This window comes from Colletotrichum truncatum (genome assembly GCF_014235925.2).
Source record: "Colletotrichum truncatum strain CMES1059 chromosome Unknown Contig_0001, whole genome shotgun sequence".
NCBI lineage: Eukaryota > Fungi > Ascomycota > Sordariomycetes > Glomerellales > Glomerellaceae > Colletotrichum > Colletotrichum truncatum.
The window spans coordinates 202,688-219,288 of NW_027222398.1; the positions used below are offsets into that span (position 1 = coordinate 202,688).

At 50.9% G+C, this 16,601-nt stretch overlaps 5 protein-coding genes across 5 annotated transcripts; 3 read left to right on the forward strand and 2 right to left on the reverse strand.

Annotated features, from left to right (window-relative positions):
* Positions 1-917: 917 nt before the first annotated feature.
* CTRU02_200050 (chitin synthase) lies at positions 918-2,069 on the reverse strand (the record flags this gene model as incomplete). Its single annotated transcript, XM_070203634.1, has 2 exons — positions 918-1,623; positions 1,681-2,069. 2 exons carry the CDS (start codon positions 2,067-2,069, stop codon positions 918-920), a joined length of 1,095 nt encoding a protein of 364 aa, XP_070062216.1.
* Positions 2,070-3,964: 1,895 nt separating this feature from the next.
* On the forward strand, positions 3,965-4,804 carry CTRU02_200051 (protein-l-isoaspartate(d-aspartate) o-methyltransferase; the record flags this gene model as incomplete). The annotated part of the gene is made up of 1 exon (XM_036723168.1): positions 3,965-4,804. One exon carries the CDS (start codon positions 3,965-3,967, stop codon positions 4,802-4,804), a length of 840 nt encoding a protein of 279 aa, XP_036584957.1.
* A 46-nt stretch (positions 4,805-4,850) lies between these two features.
* Positions 4,851-5,884, reverse strand: CTRU02_200052 (putative epoxide hydrolase; the record flags this gene model as incomplete). Its single annotated transcript, XM_036723169.1, has 2 exons — positions 4,851-5,657; positions 5,768-5,884. 2 exons carry the CDS (start codon positions 5,882-5,884, stop codon positions 4,851-4,853), a joined length of 924 nt encoding a protein of 307 aa, XP_036584958.1.
* Positions 5,885-6,328: 444 nt separating this feature from the next.
* Positions 6,329-7,491, forward strand: CTRU02_200053 (60S ribosomal protein uL18; the record flags this gene model as incomplete). Its single annotated transcript, XM_036723170.1, has 3 exons — positions 6,329-6,331; positions 6,527-6,564; positions 6,630-7,491. 3 exons carry the CDS (start codon positions 6,329-6,331, stop codon positions 7,489-7,491), a joined length of 903 nt encoding a protein of 300 aa, XP_036584959.1.
* Positions 7,492-11,366: 3,875 nt separating this feature from the next.
* On the forward strand, positions 11,367-14,912 carry CTRU02_200055 (MAP-like protein 1; the record flags this gene model as incomplete). The annotated part of the gene is made up of 2 exons (XM_036723172.1): positions 11,367-13,465; positions 13,517-14,912. The coding sequence occupies 2 exons, from the start codon at positions 11,367-11,369 to the stop codon at positions 14,910-14,912; spliced, it is 3,495 nt and encodes a 1,164-aa protein (XP_036584960.1).
* Positions 14,913-16,601: the final 1,689 nt, after the last annotated feature.

Below are 16,601 nucleotides of genomic sequence, written 5' to 3' on the forward strand. Positions count from 1 at the left end.
ATTTGAGCCAGGCGTTCATGCTTAGAGAGACTCATAAATATACTATAGCACGGAGAACAACAGAGTCTTTCCCGGATGGGGCCCGGCGGAGAGTTACAATTCAGAAATATGGATGATTCCAACTGCTTGTGCTGAGTTTTCAAGTGCACTCAGTCACTTTAGTAGAGTTATCAGCCCCGCGTTATGTGTGATCTAAAGGATGAACAAGTCCATTACTATAAAGGCTCAGCGTGTATTAGATAGCTGTATCAGATTCGAAAGAATGTACAATACAAGGCGCACGATTAAAGGAGCTTGCATTCGATATCAATGTTGTATCTGTTTGAATGTCAATACTGAAAGATGTCTATGTGTCTTGTTATTTTGTAGCATGGTGTTTCCCTAAATTTTCACCATGTTCAGCAAACGGCTTCCCTGTAGGGGAAATTTGCGAGATTTGACGCTACTGTAAATGTCTTAGGGCTCGTCGAATCTGACCGATGTCATGCCGAGTTGTGGAAGGGGTTTGTTCCGTAACACATTTTCCCGCTCTTAAACTGAATAGAACTTCGTCATTTTGGTTCCGCTTACACATGAGGTTTCAGACCTCGATCATTTGCACCCATGCTGCTAATTTTCTCAGCCACCTCGGTTGTTCGAAGCCCTCCACAGGAATTGCAGACATTAGACTTGAGCAATGAGCCCTGGTCCTACCTCAAAAGCAACCAGTGATGTTTTAAATTACGACCGAGAAGATGCGTGCGACGTTGTTAAGAGCAGAGGACACAGAGCTATTGGACCAGATTCCGTGAGTACGCAATGGAGCTTAGGATTGTGTATGTGTATATATCAGCTCACAAAGACCAGAAGGGCCGTCCAGATTGGTGAAAAATATATCTTCGTAATTCATATCTCATCCCTCATGGTTATTACCGGTCCTATACCACCTTGTTAAGTATGAAATTCTCCCAGCAATCAGGATCCTCCGTGTTCATCTCATTCAGCTTTTGCGCCCAGCACTGCGAAAGCCTCCCCTCTTCATCAAAAGGCCGAAGTCGTGCCCACACAGCCCACATCATTACCACCGCTTCAGCTCTAGGTGTGTCAACGTCGAAAAACTCAATATGGTTCTTCTCGCAGCCCGGACACTTTGTCTCCTTCCTTCGCTCGTTACCCAAATGGAGGTGTATAATCCTTTCCATCTTAACATGATGGAATACCTTGTACGAGAAGACTACCTGCGGCTCGTATTGGCATCGCTTCTGCCATTCCTGCATACGTTTTTCGAGATTATCTGTGAAGCCGATCTTGATCATTCGGCAACTACTTTCGTCTGGCAACTTGTGGCCCTCGGGCATTTTGTAGCCGTAAATATATCCTTCGCGTTTAGTGTGATCTTCCATTTCGCTCTTCATGAATGGGGCTTGGAGCTTCTTGATGACCTCTTTGTTAATAGTGCTCATTGGCCTAGTTTGATGAAATGGTGTAAAGCTGTGTATCGCAGATTTACTCTCGGCCTTGATTTGTTCTCCCACTCGTAGACCTGACTCCTTCGAGGAGGTAATAGTTTCGAGCTTAACAGTTGCGCCGTCATCTTCTTCTTTAACCACAGTCGCGAAGTCGGTTGTTGGTTCTGACTTTATTTTCGACAAGGAGCCATTGGGCAGTTGACTGTTTGTCACATTCGTCACAACTCGTCTCTTGGGCTTGTGTAAAGAGGCTGTCGGTGATCCTTCGTTATGTCCATTCTCTTGTTTGACCAAAATATCATTTAGTCCGAGGAATGAACGTAGACGAATCCTCCATTCGGTGGCTTTTTCCGCAATCTGATTCTGATGGTATCTCTTACAGAGGACGAGTGATGCAAGGTGTTCCAAGTGCTGAGCAGCGCAAGATATGCTTCCGCTTTGGACCATGTCGAATAATACGGATGTAATCTGAGAGCGTGAAGCTTGACTGATAGGATTTCCGCAAGACGATTTGTTTTTGGAGTGCCCTTGGCATTTCGCGCATGTGTCGAGTTTAGGGCCAAGACAGCTTCGAAGCTCGCTGGTACTCTTCACCCACTTGGCCTGGACAATAAACTCCATAACTGAGATTGAAGGTATTTTAACAATCGTAAAGTAGATGTTGTTAATAAACAGTATGCTCCTGAAGCCAAAAGGCAACTGACGGCAACTTCTCTGGTATATAGAGAATTGACAGCGACAGAAACGCCCTGGAGGCCTCGACAAGGCTCATAGCCTCTTGGGCTAATAACCAACCGGCCGGCCTCCATGATGCTGGTGGCTATGAGACACAGCCTGGGAACTGATCGAGGGTGGTCCGGGAAGACACGTCCGCTGGAATGCGAGAGGCCTACCGTGTGCTAAAGCAGCTGAGTAGAGGAGGACTGTTCCGAACGTTCAGCATAGGCATACAGATAGGTCAGATAATCCATGTCTCTTGACTAAAGAGCCCAGGGTACATCGAGCATTTCGGTCTAGCCTGACCAACACGTTCGCTAATACTAGCTGACTATCCGAGAGAGATCCGGCCACACTTCCATGAGTTAGAAAAACGCCTCCAGGCGGTCATGCAACCATGCTGGGCGAGAGCAGGCTTAGCTACCCAGAATGGCATTCTCCTCCGGTTCGGTTCCAACATGTAGGGTCAGAGAATGGAACACCAAAAGTCTCAATACGTGGGAGAATGTGTGCGACTTTGGACAACAAGGCTGTGAATATTTTTGCTCGGGGAATTATAGGAAGTCACGTTTAAAGAAACTCTCGTTGTTGAAGTAAGATGATAAGTGCAATACGCGACCCGGCCCGACACAGCTTGATCGGACTCCCTATCTAACATAGTCAATTGAAGCCCCTGTAGCGGCGTTCTCAATTTGAAACGGAAAAACCAAGAGGAGAAGGTACAATATCCGCTTGGTATCGATTTATGCGTCGTAGAATGCTGCGCCTAGGCAGTCTGCTCTCGGCGGTTCCAGACCAAATCAGGAGCCCGCGCCGGCCTCAATCCCATAACCTCGAACCATTCCCCCCTACTGGTTGTTGGAACAGGTCTGCCCTCCATCACCTAGGTTGTCGCAACCAAGTCGATGACGTGCTTTGACGCCGCGGATTGTTCAAGACCCCTTTCTACAGAGTGGAAAAAGGAAAAAAGAAAAGAAAAAAAAAATCTCGTGCAAAAACAATACTGGTTCTCTATCACATGCTCTTGGAGGAACCCTGAGCGGTTTTCGTCTTCATCTTATGCAGAAAATGAAGTTGGGCCTCATTACAAGCTATACTAGAACGTTAAAGTAGAAATAAGCCAGTAACCGTTTCAAGTTCGCAAGGGTCACAGGATTGTTCCCTTGTTCCATAAAGGTCCACTGTGATGTTGGTTGAAGATGAGAAGTTGGAGATAGCCGGGTTTAATCGGGGAATGTTAGGATTCACAGGCACGTTTGTGGCTTGTGTGATATTCAAAAGATGAGCCTGTAAACTTAACTTGGGCAAACTACCGGCTATCAGGATTCAAGATTTTATCTCAGGACAAACCGAAGTCAAATTCTCTGATGCATCTTTGATGAAGAACGATGCCGAAATCTAATTTGCCAAATAGATTATTCCCTTATTCTTGAATTCTGTCCGTCTTGGTTGGCAGTTTGACTTCTCATACTGTTTGTACTATGATCAATGTACATTTGTGATCGTCATAGCACTGTCGCATTTGTCTGCATTGACAGAGAATACGACGAATAAGGCCTTATGAGTTACTAATCTTCGCGCACATCGACGATCGCGCCCGGGTTTTACGGTTTAACCGGACCGCAGCTGACCATCGACATCATATTTCTCTGACGCCATTCCGTCCAACACTGCAGCTTATAGAAAAATTAAAAAATTACCTAGGTAGATCTTGAGAATCTTAAACGACCATTTCTTTCTTGCAGAATCTGCTGAAAACCTGGAAAGGAGAGACCGATCTTGCACCATTTATAACTATCATGGGTTTCGACAATGAGACGCAAGTCGCTTCTGCGAAACGAATGTACACCGCTCGAGCCGACACTTACGAGAACTCGTTTCATCCCGATTATACCAAGCGCTTCATGAGCGTCGCCAATGTTCAACCCGGAGAACGAGTTCTAATTCTAGCATGCGGCACCGGCCTCGAGATTTTTATGGCAGCTGAAGTGGTAGGCGAAAAGGGCGAGATTGTAGGCGTCGACGTCACAGACGCCATGCTTGCCAAAGTGAAGGAGAAGCAGGAGCGTCTCAAACCTAGTGCGAGCATTCGGCTGTTTAATCACGATGTGACGGATCTGGATACCTTGTCAGAACTTAAAGGGCACACATTTGACGTCATTTTATGTTCTAGCGCGTTCGTTCTTTTTGACGACCCAGAAAAGGTTGTTATGCCGTGGAGGAGGTACCTTAAGCCTGAGGGGCGGTTGGTGGTTGACATTACTCATGAGGACAACCTCAAGATAGGGCTGCTGTTGGAGCGCGCTGCGAAAAGATTGGGAACAAGATTTCCCAGCAATAGAGTTTGGATCAAGGACAGAAACTCGTTCAAGGATATTCTGGAAAGGGCTGGATATACGGTGGACAAAATTGAAGTGATGGATAAGCTCACTGGACAGGGTAGCACATTTTATGGCAGGGACCAGATTGATGAGCAGTTCGACTGGATCACAGGTACGCCACTGACGGTCAACATGGCAACGGAGGAGTTCAAGAGCAAGGCGAGGGCGTTGTTCCGCGAGGAGTGGGAGAAGGATGCCGTCGATGGTAAGATTGAAAACGTGGATGCGTTGTATGTTTATGTTGCTCGAAGTGCTTAGACTTGAAGACTGGTATGTCTAGAAAAGGATTTATCGAAACGAACGCCTATAACTTTGCCTTTCCGCTGCCCTTCAGGTTCGGTTTCACCGGAATCTTTGGATGATCGCCTTCCAGGGCCAAACCCGTGACCTTTTCGAGCTCCTCTACTGCCTCGTATGTCCTTCCCAGATGGACTTTGATGGTTCTGAAGCCTTGCTTTCTTGCCTCCTTCAGGTTCTCGCCGATATCATCAAGAAAGACAATATCTTCTGCCTTGATACCGTCAGCCCATCCCAGAGCTTTACCCCTGTCCGAATCCACATTCTTCGCTGCATAGTCGTTGACCGTCTTCAGAGCAAGCTGGTAAATTTTCGGATCAGGTTTTCGAAGCCCAACATGTGCCGACGAGATAAAGACATCAAAGAGGCTGCGCACAGGGTCGTCCAAGAAGTCCTTCCTCCAAAGGTTGTGGCCCTCTGGAAAGATAACAGTGTTGCTCAGTGCGGCCAGAATATACTTGCCACTAGACTTGAGGTTTTTCAATGCCGGAAACATCCAGGGGTCTGGAGGTATGGAATTGGTCATCATAGTATTGAAGAGGTACTCCCCGTCAATATTTGGGAGTGCCGGTATCTCCCTGGACAACGACGGGTTCTTGGCTTGTTGCGCAGTGAAGAAGGACTCCCAGCGACTTTGGTCGTGGAGGTCCTTGTTGAAACCTTCAAAGAAGGCCTTATCCATGGGTATTGAGCCCGTCTCCAGGCGATGCCAGAAACCAGTAGGGCTCGTCTTGGAGATTGAGTAATTAACCCACCCTGGCGGAATACCCAAACTGAGCTCGTAGTCAAGGATGGATTGGAAGGGTGAAACGACCTTTGCAGATTAGCTTGGGAGTATTTTTAAAGCCTCGAGTACCCGCAAACATCAAGTGTCGTTCTTGAGCTTTAAACACAACGCCTAGGAAATTCAAAGGTCCCACTTACACATACTCCGCCGATGTCGAACAGGAGAACTTTGGGTTGCTTAGATCCGGTCATATTGTCTACCGCTTCAAGAACATGATCAACGAAGAGATTATCTGATTCTTCCACTGACTGCATAGCTCAAGGAGGGGAGATCTGCATCATCTACTTGTACTGCTATTCAACACGTCGCTCTGGAGGCGGTGATGATGGTGCGCCGGGGCCGAAACCTGGGGGAAACCGCTGCCCCCACCTCGGTGAACAGTACCGTGGACCTCGGCCCAAAATGAGAGATTGGCAGTCCACATTGGGTGGAACGGCGTTCAGATCACGTGACTCGTCCCCGGCCAAAGTCCCTACAGAGAACAGCAAGCGGCACGTGACTCGTCACCGACCGACTTGACAGACGTGCGCTTGGCGCTTTTCGTGGTGGGGCACTCGCTAGGGCTGCCGAAAAAATCACCCACAGAATTTATCGCGACTGCAATTGCGAAAGATTTCCTTCTCTCGATCGACAACCCACGACAATACCAAAATCGACAAGTTTGCTGAGCAACCCGCCCGCCAGCCAACACCGTCAAGATGGTAAGTTGAATCAACACACCATTCTTCGGCCGAAGATACGAAGACAAACGAAGACCTCTCTCTGCCACGTAAAAAATGGCATGGCCCTAGCAGCAGGCAGAAATGTCTCTTGGGTACAGGAGTCAAAGCAAGATGCTTCGGATCGAGGGCCAAATCTGAAGCGCAAATTGCTGACTCGGGATTTCAATGTGATAGGCCTTCCACAAGTTGGTGAAGAACAGCGCGTACTACAGGTTAGTTAACCTCCCATTCTAGTCGCCGCGGACTTCGCAGAATGCTAACATGCTTCGTGTAACAGCCGCTTCCAGACCAAGTACAAGCGCAGACAGCAGGGCAAGACCGACTACTATGCCCGTAAGCGTCTGATCACCCAGGCCAAGAACAAGTACGGTGCTCCCAAGTACCGTCTTGTGGTCCGCTTCACCAACCGCGACATCATCATGCAGATTGTCACCTCCGAGATCTCTGGTGACAAGGTGTTCGTCGCTGCCTACGCTCACGAGCTCCGCGCCTACGGCATCACCCACGGTCTTACCAACTGGGCTTCTGCCTACGCCACCGGTCTCCTGATCGCCCGCCGTGCCCTCTCCAAGCTCGGCATTGACAAGACCTTCACTGGTGTCGAGGAGGCTGACGGTGAGTTCACCCTCACTGAGGCCGCTGAGACCGACGATGGTGAGCGCCGCCCCTTCAAGGCCTTCCTTGACGTCGGTCTTCACCGCACCTCCACTGGTGCCCGTGTCTTCGGTGCCATGAAGGGTGCCTCTGACGGCGGTATCCTCGTCCCTCACTCCGAGAAGCGTTTCCCTGGTTACGACATGGAGACCAAGGAGCTCGACGCCGAGACCCTGAAGAACTACATCTTCGGTGGCCACGTTGCCGAGTACATGGAGACCCTCGCCGACGACGACGAGGAGCGCTTCAAGTCCCAGTTCCAGCAGTACGTCGATGACGACATCGAGGCTGATGGCCTCGAGGAGCTCTACTCCGAGGCCCACGCCGCCATCCGTGAGGACCCCTGGAAGAAGCCCGAGTCCGCCAGCAAGAAGACCAAGGAGGAGTGGAAGGCTGAGTCCAAGAAGTACAAGACTGCTCGCCTTACCAAGGAGCAGAAGGAGCAGCGCGTCAAGGAGCGCATTGCTGAGCTCCGCGAGGAGTAAACTGGTTGTATCTAGCGGTTTAATTCATTCACGTGGGGTCATCAGGGCATTTTGACGTTTTGGCATGACTTTTTTCGCAAGTCTTCTCGGAGTTATGAGGCAAACAAAATCCGGCAGGGGATTATGATGGTCAAGGGAATGGAACTCTAAACAATTCAATGAGATATCCCAAATGCCAGACGTCAAACACTATTGAAGTCAAGAATTAGACATTGACAAGAAGTGACATGCGAGCCGCAACTAACCAACTTGGCGATAGTGTGCTGGTGTAGCGTACATGTAGGATAGCGCCATATGCGCGGAACTTCGATGGCGGTGCCAGCAAATGCTTGACTGCTCGCCGAGTGCTGGTAGCCAGGCCGTCAAGGGGGGGGTGGGGGGGGGGGGTGCCAGACTTGTGTCTGGCTGGGCAGGGCTTGACCTTCCATAGGGTGGTGGCCTGGAACGATTTTCAAATGTGTATTGAGGCCAAGAAAGAGGGCACAAGACCCCACATGAGAGCACCAATTATATCAGATCACGCCAGAGATATGGTAAAAAATGACGATGTCTCCCTAAAATCAAGAGATGCCATCTGCGGGATCTTCTTTCATGCCCTGTAGTCGGATGGTACCGGAGTGGCGCCAGCAATAATCGTTCAAATATCGCGCCTTCAGGTCCATGGATCTGACGGGGCGGGTCAAAGATGATGTCGAAATGGTCAGTCATTTCTGAAGTGTCTTTAGGCTTTTGTCTCGTCTACCCCTTGGAAGCGCTGCTGCTACTGCATGGCAGAGGAGTATCGCGAAGCCTAGTCCCACAAAGTGTCCGAAAACTATCGATGGCGACATGAGGCAAAAGAGAGGGGCGTTGGCAGCGCTCCTCGATTTGAGGACGCAAAGCCTGCTTGCGCACCTCATCAAGTCTCGCGCGCGGGAATTACGGGATGGAGGGAGGGTACAGCGGCGGGGTCGAGGGGACCCAGCAAACTGATTTCGCACCAAGATCCAAAGCACATCATCTCCAAGACCAAAGAGAGGGAAGTCGCTCGCTGGGCGACCTTGGAGGGTCGATTGAAGGGGGCCAGCACCAGCCCAGTGTCGAAATTGCTGCAGAAAAAGAGGAGGAAGCCCACCATCCCCTGCCCTGCTTTTGTCGGCGTGCAGGGTTGCGGCGGGCTATCCCAATTGGCTTTTTTCTGGCGGTGTCGGTAAGTATGGAATATGCCCTTGAGAGATGGGTGGGACTCCACTAGGCGTGAGCAGGGGAGATCCCTTGTCGTGATGTCTGCTTGTTCGTGGGATCTGGTACCCCGTGATATGGCGATGGTCAGGGGAGCGGTTAGTCGATGATGGGATTGAATTCGAGGTCAAGAAGCACGACCATCATGTAGGGTGCAGTCAGCAGGCTCGGTTTCCGGGGGCCAGTTCTTTGTCGGTTAATGCAAACGTGGAGAGCATAATGGACCCTGAATTGTTCTCAACCATGGAGTGCCGCAGTGCAAAGCGGGGAGTTCATCTACGGCTGCAATGGGCAAGCGCGAACTTTGTTGCAGTTTTTTTCCCCTTTCTCGCTGGAGGCTAAGTTGTGCATGCTACTCAGCACTAGGACATAGAGGAGCAAGCTGTGAGGCAAACTCAAATCCACAAACGTCTGCCATGGCATGCTGATAGGGTGTGTAAGGCAACTGCAAGTTGCTGAAGAGGCGTGATGAATAAGAGCCCAGACTTGCCTCATTTAGGGCTATCGCCTCTTGCATCTTAACAGTGCAGTAGCGTGCGCTTCTAGTGGTAGTTTGGGGTTTTCTGCAGGACAACCAGCGGCGACGGTAGCTGATGCAGACGAGCCTGAGACGCAACGGTAAGCCTACGAAAGTGGCGACGATTTTAGGCGTGTTCAGTCCACGTTGGAGGGAGTGTTCGTCCGCTTGCGAAAGGGCGACCGGCTATCAGGTTGAGCGCGTGCGCCGTTGGTGCGTGTACTAGTATACGGAGTATGTTGGGAATGGACCATGTTCATGGTTGGGAAGATTGGACATGAACATCAGAGGGAAATCAATTAGCAATCAGTGATGGGAGGGTACTTCATGTCCACGGCGTTCTGACGTTAACGGTCCCCGCTTTCAATTGCTCTTAAGTGGGGTTACACGGCAGTGTCATCCAATTAGAAGACTGTAGAAACAATCCCTACCCACCAGCGGAGGTCCCCTAGGGGTGTAGGGGTACACTTGGGGGGACCCATCCAGTCAGTCGCTGTCGCCGGTGTTTTCTCGCCGTGAACTAGCTGCGAGCGATTGGTGTGGGTGACCACTACCATTTGTTAGGCGCATAGTGTCACGATCGCGCACCCATCTTTAATACTGAGGTAGGTCTGTAAGTCCCTCTGATCGAGCTTGGCTGCCCGCCTTGGTCAAAATAAACAATGAGATGAGTTACTGAGTGATTGAGAAGCGCTCAAAGCCGTGTCGAGTCTCCAGGGCCACCAAATAACAGCTAAGAATCAAACCGGCATAACAAAAACAAACAAACACAGACCAAAAAAAAAGTGGTCGATGTTATGGCATGATTGACGGATACATGCCGGGACAATTGCAGCGCAGCATTTCCGTCCGATGGTGGAGGTCGCGGGACTTCCCATCGGGCCAGGGCCAGCATTCGCTTCGGTTGGGGCCTGGTATTTGGGACCATTACTCCGTGCCGTACAGGCATGTTTCGTTCCTTTTGCTTCCATCGGTTGCAGGAGACTCTTCCCTCCTGTCTGGGCGATGGAAAGGGAAGTCTCACATCAGTTCCCAGTGCCCGTCCGTGATTGTGCGAGTCCCAGCTGAGTTATGTCTGTCTCCAATTTAGGCCATGGCGTTGCCCATCTCCTGCCAATGACGAGATCCCTTCTCTCTAAAAAGGTTAATGAACCCCGCTAGAGCTGCCACGTCCGGTCTTTCCTTACCTGACCCCCGCGAGGAACCCACGTCAAGGGACGAAGGGGACAGAGAAAGAGAGCAGGAAGGTACCTTACCATCGTCGCCGCCCTGCCTTGCTTCTTCGCTGCTACATTGGGACTGCCTTCGATTTCCCGCGTCTCCAATACAACCCGAAGTCACTGTCCATTGTTTGCCCATCACTCCTGCATCTGTAAACCTATCCCATCCAGCATTGCCGAGTACTTGCTTCCGTCCAGTCCGCCCGCATCTACGTTCCGGGAAGCTGTTCCGTACTACTAGTAGACCTCAGCGCCGGGACGAGCAATAACGAAGTACCCTCCACCTCCCGCGTCTTTTTTAGAAATCAGCATTATTCAGACGCCCTACCCCCCCTCTGGGGCTGACATACCGTACCGCACTTGTACCGCACCTCCTCCATTCCTCCCTCTCCTCTGCGCCCCAAAAAGTCAATCACCACCACCATCTTGCACTCTCTGGCGAACATCTTCTCTTTCTCTCCAGCTGGACGACCTTAGTCTTCTTGGCCCCGTGCGGCCCTCGACTTCCCTCATCTCTAATAATTTCTCCCTGCATCCCTGCGACATACAACGATATGGAGCAGGTTCATGGAGTAGATGTTAGTTGGATGACCCACGGCGGCTCTCCAAAAGGTACGCAACAATGTCCTGTCTGACCTCATTTTCCAGGGCTGTTGGTGGTCGCCCCCAGTCGCCCAGTCATACTTGCGCGCCCACGCCAGAGCCTGCCTACCACTCCCCCCGTCCTTCCAGCCAAGTCGGCCCAGATAAGCAAACCGGCCCACGAACGCTCGCCACTAGACAGGCGCCGGATCTCTGGGTCTCTGCTGTCTGGTGGATATGTCAACAGCCCATTATTTCCCTCTCTCTTCCCTCTTCCTTTCTGCGCATCTTTGGTGTTTTATTATCATATCCAGCGTTCTCCCTCCTAATCCATAATGCGACTCACAGATAAAGCGCCGAAACCTTCAACCGTCCGACGGCCGTCGACGTCAGCCCCTCGAGAAACATCAGCCCCTGCATCTCCGACCACCGGCCATCCTGCTACGAATGGCAACGGCAACGGCGCCACCAATGGCACTTCAGATACCACGAAGAACAGCACAGAAGGCGCGAAGCCTATCCCCATGTCGAGGCCGCCTATAGGAAGGAGCCCTTCGAACGAGAAATCCGGTCCTAACGGCACTCCGCCCTCGCGCCGCAACTCTTGGTTTTCCAACATTTCGTCCAAGTTCTCCTCGTCCCCGAACAGCAACAACTCCCAGGCGAACCAGCAGCCTCAAAATACACCACCCAAGGATACAGGTCCCGCACCTCCCAAAGTGACCCCGGCGAAAAATGCTGTGCTCGCACATGCCGCCAAGTATGATGGCGACCAGCCTTACACACCAGCACCTCCCGGCCGTGGCCAGGCAGGCTTCCTCGGCGTCTTTCGCCGGTTATCTTCGTCGGGGGGAGTTTTGGGGCCAGGCGCGAAGGGAACCCACGGGCTGGTCGAGCGGAAGGTTTTGAATGTCGACCAACATCGTGAACGTTGCCAAATCTCCGATTTGCACCAAGCGAAGCTCCGGCGAGTTGCATTCAGCGTCGATGTCGAGATTGCTCCGATGCCGAAGTATGCGGACACGGACGTACCCGCGAAAAAACCTCTCGAGAAGTCAAAAGCCCGAAAAATTACTGAGAAGGGAGAGGGCGAGGCACTGAAAAACCCCAAATGCGTCGAGGTACAAAAGGAACGCGATGGAGTTGTCCACACAACAGGTGAGCCTTTGCCAAAAGAACCGGAAAAGGAAGGGGTAGAGCAGGCCAAGGAGACGAAAGAGAGCAGCGTCGACAATGCAAATCCCTCGGCAGACAACAAGGAAAAGGACACCAAGAAGAAGGAGAAGAAGAAGAAGAGCGAAGAGGAAAGAAAAGCGAGGAAAGAGAAGAAACGAAAGCTGGCGGAGGCCAACGGCTCAATACCTATGGAGATCCACCTGGATGACAGCGATTCTTCCAGCGAAGGTACACCTACCGCATCACCCAGAACGACAGCCTCTCCAACAACGAACCCCGTTAGAATATACCGACGCTGCTGTCAGTTGAGAGAAACGCCGATTTTGAAAAAGATTACCGAGCAGCTGAGCGATTCCTCGAACTGCTCCTCTGACATCGGTATTGTACAAAAACTAGATCTTACAGGTTACTGGTTACAGTTGCCGGACTTGGTTACTCTTGGGGACTATCTGGCTGTTGTTCCAGTTAAAGAGGTTATTCTGGAGAATTGTGGCCTCTCAGACGAGGGTCTAAGGGTCATTTTAGCTGGCCTTTTGGCCACAAAGAAGCCCGAGTCAAGACGGCGAAAGCACACCCAGCCAGATGGCCTTACCATTCAGGGAGGTTTCGTCGAACGCCTTGTTCTCAAGAATAACAAGATTGGCCCCGAAGGCTGGAAGCACATTTTCCTCTTCATCTACCTTTGTCGGACGCTCAAAGTCCTCGACGTTTCCACTATATCCTTCCCTCGTCCAAGTCAGCCGGCCCAAAATGGACACGGTCATCATTTGTTGCGCCACTCTAACGACGAACGACCTCAGAACATCTGTGCCACTCTATTTTCCAAGGCCATTGGCGAGAGATTGGCTGGATCTACGCTAGAGCTGCTCAACCTGGGAGAGACAAGTCTTAGCCCGGATGACCTCGGCGTGATAATAGATGGCATTATACAGTGCGGTGTCAAGCGACTCGGCCTCGCTCACAATAACCTTGATGACAAGGGTCTGCAGCATGTTGCTAGATATCTCTCTCAGAGCGTGTGTGAGGGTCTTGATCTGGGTGGTAACGATCTTCGAGATCATATGGATGTGGTCGCAAAAGCGATTTCAGAAAAGGACTCCTTGTGGGCACTCAGTTTGGCTGAGTGCAACTTGAAGCCAGGCTCACTATGCAAGATCTTTCCCGCTCTTGCACAGCTGAACGACTTCCGTTTTATTGACCTCTCCCACAACCAGGATCTGTGCAAGTCAGATCCCAGCGCTATTGGTCTCTTGCGCAAGTGGGTGACATCCGTTGAACGCCTCGAGTATCAGTGGCTAACATTATCTAGGTATCTTCCTAAACTGCAAGGCCTGCGACGTGTTCATCTGGCCGATGTTGCCATGACTTCGGAACAAGCGATAGCTCTTGCAGAGATCCTTCCTGAGGCCAAACTACTTGCGCATATCAGCTTCCTTGAGAATCCAGAACTGGTCAAGCTTGCGGATGCGAAAACTGAAGAGGCTCAAGAAGAGGCTTGCGCCCTGTATGCATCTTTTCTGGCCGCCACGCGTGTGTCTAAGACAATTGTGTGTGTCGACATCGACGTCCCAAGCGACAACTCGGGCGAGATTGTCAAGGCATTGGCTAAGCAGGTGGTGGCATACTGCTTGCGAAACATGGAGCGCTTTCCTATTGGAGATATCAGCTCTGTTATATCAACGGTTTTGGCCGAATCTCAAGGACCTCAGCCTGGCGGCCCGGTTCCCCCGTACCCCGATGTGCTTGCACACCTCGTCGGCCATGACGTGCTCAGAGACGACTCATCGGACAACGAATCTGCTCCTGACGACGATTATGTCATTGGTGGAACTGGAGTTGTTAAGGCGCTTACTTGCTGTCTCAAGAACAGAGGCGATGAGTCTAGGAGGCAATCTGGCGAATTCATTCGGGACTTTGAAGATGGTGTCCCAATGCCATCCAGCCCCCGGCCGAAACTCCCTCCCGGAAAGGCCAAAGACATGTCCAAGCATCTGCTCGCGAGCGCTCGCAAAATTCGTCAACGCCTGCAGCCTGCCCTGTCCAAAGCTAGAGTCAACCCGGAGGAGGATGAGCATAACCTACGCAAGCTGATGTTCCTCGATACGACGCTTGCCAACATCATCAAGCGATTCGAAGATGAGTTTCCTGACACCCGCGTGTCAACTGACGAAGCCTCGGAAAGCACCTTTCCTAGCCAAACTGACAAACTCGGGACCTCGCTGTCATCGAACGAGGACCCCGACCATGCCACCATTCCGTCTGACCCGGAGGACGAGATGGGTCTGCAAGTTCGTCCAGGTATACCGCGTGTTAACTCGTCACTATCACATACGTCAAAGGCACTTGTTGAGGAGGAAGGCAGAATTCACAGGGCCGGGCACAAGATTCGGTCCGGTATCATTAAGCCCGAGTACTATGGCCTGCTCAGCGGTGTGCTTGAAGTGGGCCTCGACCCCAAGCACACTGCAATGCTCCATCAGATGATTGAGGAGATTGACGACCCGGACCTGACCGAAAAGGTTGAGAAAAAGGGCATTATGCGGGTCTTCCACGAAGATCGCGATCAGGTTCGTGAAGGGCTCCGAGCACTCGATCCTATGCACTGGGACCGCTTTGTCGAAAGTCAGGAGAAGGCCAGAGGCAACGTCAAGGCAAGCATGTCTAATGGAGTCAAGCCGGCCGACGAGAGTGCCGTCGAGGATTGAGCATAGGCTCGAAAAACTCGTCAAATTTTTTCTTACTCCTTTCTCGGCGGTGTTTCCACCACCTTTTGTACACATAATTATGCTCCACATGAATTGTTGGATGAGGAATTTTGAAACAGCAAGAAGCAAGCATAGGCGTATCGCGAGAAGGGAATTCATTGCGCAGAACACAATATTATTTTACTATCTTTTTTTCTCCCTCGGGAGACGTTGAGGGCAATCACAAGTCCAACATTTTTCCTTAGAATACCAAAATATTTAGGGATAGGTGGATGGGTGAATCTCCCGCCGACGCCGTTAGAGGGGTTTTGTACGAAGGCAGAGGGAAGAAACGAAACGAAACGAATTGAAATCAAGAAGGATACAGTCGCTACTGGAACAAACCTGTATTGTATAGCAGTAAACTCCGTAACGAAAACCATCCTATGTTTTTCGCCCTTGTCAGGGCGAGAGGGCCGCCGGTTTTGACGCGCCAAAGATGTTCAGACAATGCGCCGTGCACACTTGATACCTGCGACCTGGCCATTATTCAGTTTCATGCTAGGTTTCGGGATCAAGTTTGGGCTGTTGGTTAGTCCAAGAGGAAGATACTGATAACCCATTACAGATGTGTGTCGTGTACGTATGTGGAGCGAGCTCGGAAATCTATCTAACCCGCGATGGTCTCACATCAGAACTAGCCAGGACGGGCCGCTGTGCATTCCCTCCCGGCTTTCTGTACCGAGTAGAGAACGTCCGAGCACCAGGTTCCGCCCCTCTGGTGACGTACGGTAAACGGTAAGGAGCCCTTACAGGTGATCTGAGATATTCTCGCCTTCGCGTTTTAGAGGATAGGTTAAGCTGATGCGACGTGACGTTTCTGAGATGCCGAGGTGGGTTTTTTGGGTCTTTGTCCGTTTTGAGATTCGATATGGTCCAGCCGATGGGTTTATGATGCTCGACGTCTTGGTTTGTGCGACTGGACTTCGTTGCAGGCTGGCCCCCTTTTTCTTTTTCGTTTTTTTCCAGCTTACACTCTTTGTATGTAGGTTGCGTGCATCCCGGCTGCCTTGGGAAATTCATCTGTATTCCGGGTTGCTTGTTACTCAGTCTGTGGCGGGCGTCGATGGCCTCTCTAAGTGTACGGCGTCTGGCTGCGATTAGCTCATCTGGCAGGGAGTGGTGGTTGCCACCGGATGCCGGACGACGTCGTGACAAGAACACGAAAGTCAAGAAACGCGACGGCAAAGTATGTTTTGATGCGAGCAAGAATCTATATTTTTTGCAACGTGATCCATCACCCCGTCGAGGGGCGTCTGTACGACTTCTGTCTTCATGTCATCCCGTTTCCCAAACCAAAAACACTAGGGTATAAACTAATGTGATAAAAAACCATCCCACCTTCCTTTCCCTTTTCCAAGAAACAAAAAAACATTCCCATCTCTATTTCCGATCCCAACCACTAATCTTCACTCCAAGTGGTTATCGCCGTTCCGTTCATGCGTTGAGAGCCGACCCGTTCCGCCCCCATTAACACCATTAAATGCATCCAGACTTTGTACTTTTCACCAACCGATCCCAACACACCACGATTCCCCTAAGTTTCCTTTCGTAGGTCTAAGAAATAGCCGTCCACTAGGACTGGGTTCCCCCCAGAGGCTAGCCAGTATATGTACAACCGAATATAAAACAAGATACAATAATGATGCA